At 39.8% G+C, this 4,575-nt stretch overlaps 1 protein-coding gene across 1 annotated transcript in view; it reads right to left on the minus strand.

Annotated features, from left to right (window-relative positions):
• Positions 1-3,152, minus strand: part of LOC102205723 (nicotinate-nucleotide pyrophosphorylase [carboxylating]) — a 5,422-nt gene extending 2,270 nt beyond the window's left edge. The window contains exons 1-2 of the mRNA XM_005737403.1: positions 2,897-3,152; positions 1,178-1,488 (exon numbers count right to left, since the gene is read on the minus strand). Coding sequence (XP_005737460.1) covers positions 1,178-1,488; positions 2,897-3,152 — 567 coding nt within the window. The remainder of the gene's footprint in view (positions 1-1,177; positions 1,489-2,896) is intronic.
• Positions 3,153-4,575: the final 1,423 nt, after the last annotated feature.

A 4,575-nucleotide genomic window follows, 5' to 3' on the forward strand; every position in this document is an offset into this window, starting at 1 on the left:
TTTTTTTTTTCACATTCTGTCTCTCACAGTTGAAGTGTACCTCTGGTGCAAATTACTGACCTCTGTCATCATTTTAGGTGGTGGAACTTGCACAATCGATGGCTGACTAAATACTTTTTTGCCCCACTGTATGCAGACTGATACTGCCAGTCGCTGCTTTCGTCATTTTTCCTCAGTCTTCTGCTTCTGTTATAACTCACACTTCTTGTGATGTATTCTTGTTTTGCTTCCTCTTTCAGGGTTTATTTATTGTTGAATTTCGGTAACAGCAAAAAAAAAAAAAACCCAAACCCTTCCTTCTCATGTATTTTTGCCTGCTTCGGTCTCCTGCATTGAGTCCCCTCTCTGCCAACACATGACAGACGGCATCAAAAACAAAAGAAAACATGTCTACATGTAATCCTGCTTCTGTTTGGATGTTGCAAACAGAAACATGCCCCTTTGACAGTCAAAACCGTTACCTCAAGCTTTTGGTTTTTAATGTGCAGGCTGTCTGAGGTTTGTTGTTGATATAAAGTTCCCTGAGGTAACTGTAAATTTACAAAACAAATCTATGGGGTGTTTTTGCCTTCATTGTATACTTACAGTGAAGACAGGCAAAGAATGTGAGGAAGAGGAGCAAGGAGGGCACAGAAAATCAAAATATTTCATTAGAAACAGTGCAGCAGTATTGAAAATATTGATTCTCAAAACCTTTTCAAAACTATAGGAGTAGCTTTTGGATGGATGCATTCTTTCTAAAGCTGGCAGGGGCAGGAACTCTGGTTGCAAAAATAAATCAGACGGTATACAAGTCTATTAAGAAATAATCATTTTATCACCTCAGATAACACTTTCCTGGTTTTATGGTCTGAAACTGAAAACATGATTATTATTTTTTAAATTTTCTTATTTTCATCAATTTTATAAACAAATAGAGTAAAATAAAGATAACCCCAAACAAACCTGAATCTTCAGGTCCCAGAAACCACTGGGTGATATCATGGTGGCTCTTTTATATACAGCCTATAGACGTTTCATGAAGCCCTGCTGTCTCTTGTTGATAGTTTTTGAGGCTTTTGAATCAGGTCTTCAAAATTCAGGATCCATCGTTATCAAAGACATTACTTTCAGTCTGCTGAACTTTATGCTGGAGTTTAGATTACTTACATTTTATGTACTGATCTGTGATGCCCACCTCTGTGATACTTCCCGATGCCCACACATGATTGTCCTTTAACATCACCATCCCACTCAAATCTTGTCTGTGCATGGACACGCCGCCAACCAACATGGCATATTTCTCCACCAGACGAAAGCCCGGAGTAGTCTTACGCGTGCCAGCCACCTCCCCGTGCCAGCCGTGTGCCTTTGCAATAGCCTGGAGCTGAGAGCAGCGGGTGGCAATGCCCGATGCCCGTGCCAGGCAGTTAAGAGCCGGTCGTTCCCCGAGGAGGAGGGAGTTTGCCGGGCCCCTCACCACAGCCGTCAGGGTGACAGCATCTTCACCTGTGGATAAAAGCAGGTAATATAAAAACGGATCTGAATAAAAGTCTGTAATTTACTTTGAGAGTAATTTACAAGAAGAAAACTGAATTTTCACTTTATGGAAAAAAAAACATTTATTCGTTCCCTGTTGAGTGGTTGATGTCATTTCCTGTTCCTATACTTTCAGCAGATATGTCGTTATGCTATTAATCTTCTTTTAGTGTTGTGTTTTGCCTTTTGGCTCCATTGTTGTTTTCCTACCAAAGATAGTTCTCTAGTTACTTGGAAATATTTTGGGATTTTGCTTCAGGTATACTGTATGCCCACATTTTAGTGTGTATGTGATACAGCTCTCTGTTTGCACTCTACAACCTGGGTTTGCCATTTATCTGTACTCCAATTATAAAAACTGTACAGAACTCTGTTTTGGTAACTATTCTCCATGATGTAAATATGTAAAAATTGTGTGTGTTTCTGTTCTGTGTCCTGTTCTGTTTGTATATGTGTTACAACCAAATTTCCTCTTGTGGGACAATTAAACTATTATTCTATTCAGTTAAATTATTTTCTGTTATATATTTACTGTTGTTCATATTAAACATGGCCAAACTTTCAGATGATGATTATGTCAGAGTATGAACAATTATTCTGTGTGAGCTGACGGCTGGTGACTCAACCTTACCTATCTTTTTTTAACTCTTTGTTCTTTTGAAGTCAAAGAGAGTAATGATCTAATATCAGTGTTTCAATCAAACGGCTGGAGATGAGCACAGAAACATCACCCACCTGCTGTTCAAACTTTCTGTTTAAACATCAGCCAATCAGAGGAAAGTTGTCTTAAGCGGGGATGGGTTAAATAGCTTGTTTCAGACTGGATGAGCTGAGAGGTCACACCAAGACCCAGTGTAGAACAAATAAGGATTATTTTGAACTGTGAATCATGCAAAGCTACTCTGGTGCCCAGTAAAAAAAATATATATGGAGCTGGGAATGAGCAGAAAAAGAACCCTCCAAAAAACTCAAACACACTCGATAGTGCTGAATGTTTCACACCCACCCATGACAGTAAATAGTCATGTCTTCTACACCTACGTCAACTTTAAGTTTCCTGGGACTTTCTCATTATCAGGGGTTTTTTCTCCCTCAGACCTTCAACCATTGAATCATCAGAGCTTCAGGGGCCAGAAAGTCTCTAAAAGTAACAAGTGGGGCAATAGAGGCGGCAGCAAGTTAGCTTTATGTGGTTTTACACCTTTTCTGTTAGATGTTAAACTGGCTTCTGAAGGCCCATAGAATACATGATACATTTCCATTCATTATCTGCTATCTGACTCATGTGAAGTTCTTTGCTACTGCAAAGGTCACAAACACAAATTCACAGAACTTTTCTTGTATTTTACTGCTATGGAAGGAACTATGCAATGCCTACCGATCTCAGCTCCTTCCTGGTAAATCCAGTCCACTGTACAGCCCACTTCAGTGAACACTGCTGTGAAGAATGGACACCCAGCTAGGATGCTGTGTGGAGTTTTACACAACAACCTTGCTTCCACTTCCCGTGAGCCCACACACACTCCTGCAGGATCAAAGTTTGGCGTGTCCTCTGCCAGCCACTCCCGTGCCAGCCGGGTCAGGGTGTGGTGTGGGACTGAGTGCACAGCCGGGTGTTGGCATGGTGGAGACATACTACAAATGAGAGAAAAGAAAGTGATGAGAAACTTTAGTTGCTGGGAACGTTGACATGAAAATGAGAAATGAAAGCTGATCATAAGTCAAAAAGTCAAAGTGCTTTCTTGTCCTTTAATGACAATATGAATGAATGATTTGAGTCAATTCTGAGCATGGAGACAATCTAAATCTTGTTCCTTTTTCTTTCTAGTAAAGAATGGTAGTGAAGGAATTATAGAAAATCACAAATAGTGGATATTAATCTTTATATTGCCATCAAAAACACTTAGAAAGAGAATAGTGCCTGTGAAAACCTCAAGGAACAGAAATCTAGTGGCACATACAAAAGTGAAGATCAATGACTGACACTGTGTGTATATACACAGGCGTACATTTTCATAAACATCATTTCCATCTTATTTGTAAAGCTGTGTGAGTTTTTATCTCAGCCATTGTGGAATTCTGCCTTCTTTAATTTGCACACACAAAAAAATAATCAGGAAACAGGTGATGCTTAAAAAAACAAGCAAATATTATTTGTTATTTCTGCTCTAACCCTAAAACTTTAACTCAACCCTGAAAGTCCACAGTGAGTTTCACTGTGGAGAGATTGTATTTGTCTGATATTAGCTTCTTTTCACTGGATGTCTATTAAATTCAGAACTTAATTAAAATGCTTCATCTTTCACACAAAGTTCTACAATCAGGCCACATCATAGCTTAAATACTTCATATGACAGTAGAGTGCTTCACTCTCACACTGTGCTTCTTCCTCGGGCCCTCCTCCTGTGCAACCAGCTCTCAGTTTTGATTCAGGACAGGATTTAAATCGGCCTTAAATCTTTACTTTTTGACAGAGGTCGAGTTTGGGCTCAGTGTTATTATCCTGATATAGGCTCAGACTACTGTAAGACTTCCCATGGTGCAGTGCGCATTTTCCTCTATTACCCTCTTTATACTCGTCATGGATTTGTACACTTTCACTAAATGTCATTAACTTTTGCGTTCACGCTCCTGAAGTTTGCGTCCTTCTCTCTTTGTATGCAGCACATGGCTGCCCCTCCCTGGTGTTGGCCTCTTCCTGTTATATGGGAGTTCTTTCTCTCTACCATCGTCACATTTTTGCTTTCAGGTGGACATAGGTATATAATTAAAGTAACAACTTCATTTAAGTGCTATTTATGATGTGAAATTGAGACACTAATTCTAGAAGTGGAGAAGAGGAAATGTGTTTTTCTCGGGGGAGGCGGGACGATCTTAGTCCTCAGCTCAGTGAGGTAATTTGCTCTGAAAAGGTTCAGAACAAAGGGCAGAGGAGGGGGAAGGAGTGAGGGGAAGAGAGATATGGTGAAATCTACAGCAAAAGATCCCTGTGTGATACACTGTATTACTCATGCTGTTAGTTTAATCCACTTCTACACGTTCAATCTGATTTTCTAC

This window comes from Pundamilia nyererei, unplaced genomic scaffold (genome assembly GCF_000239375.1).
Source record: "Pundamilia nyererei isolate P.nyererei 1_Seehausen unplaced genomic scaffold, PunNye1.0 scaffold00075, whole genome shotgun sequence".
Taxonomy (NCBI): Eukaryota; Metazoa; Chordata; class Actinopteri; order Cichliformes; family Cichlidae; genus Pundamilia; species Pundamilia nyererei.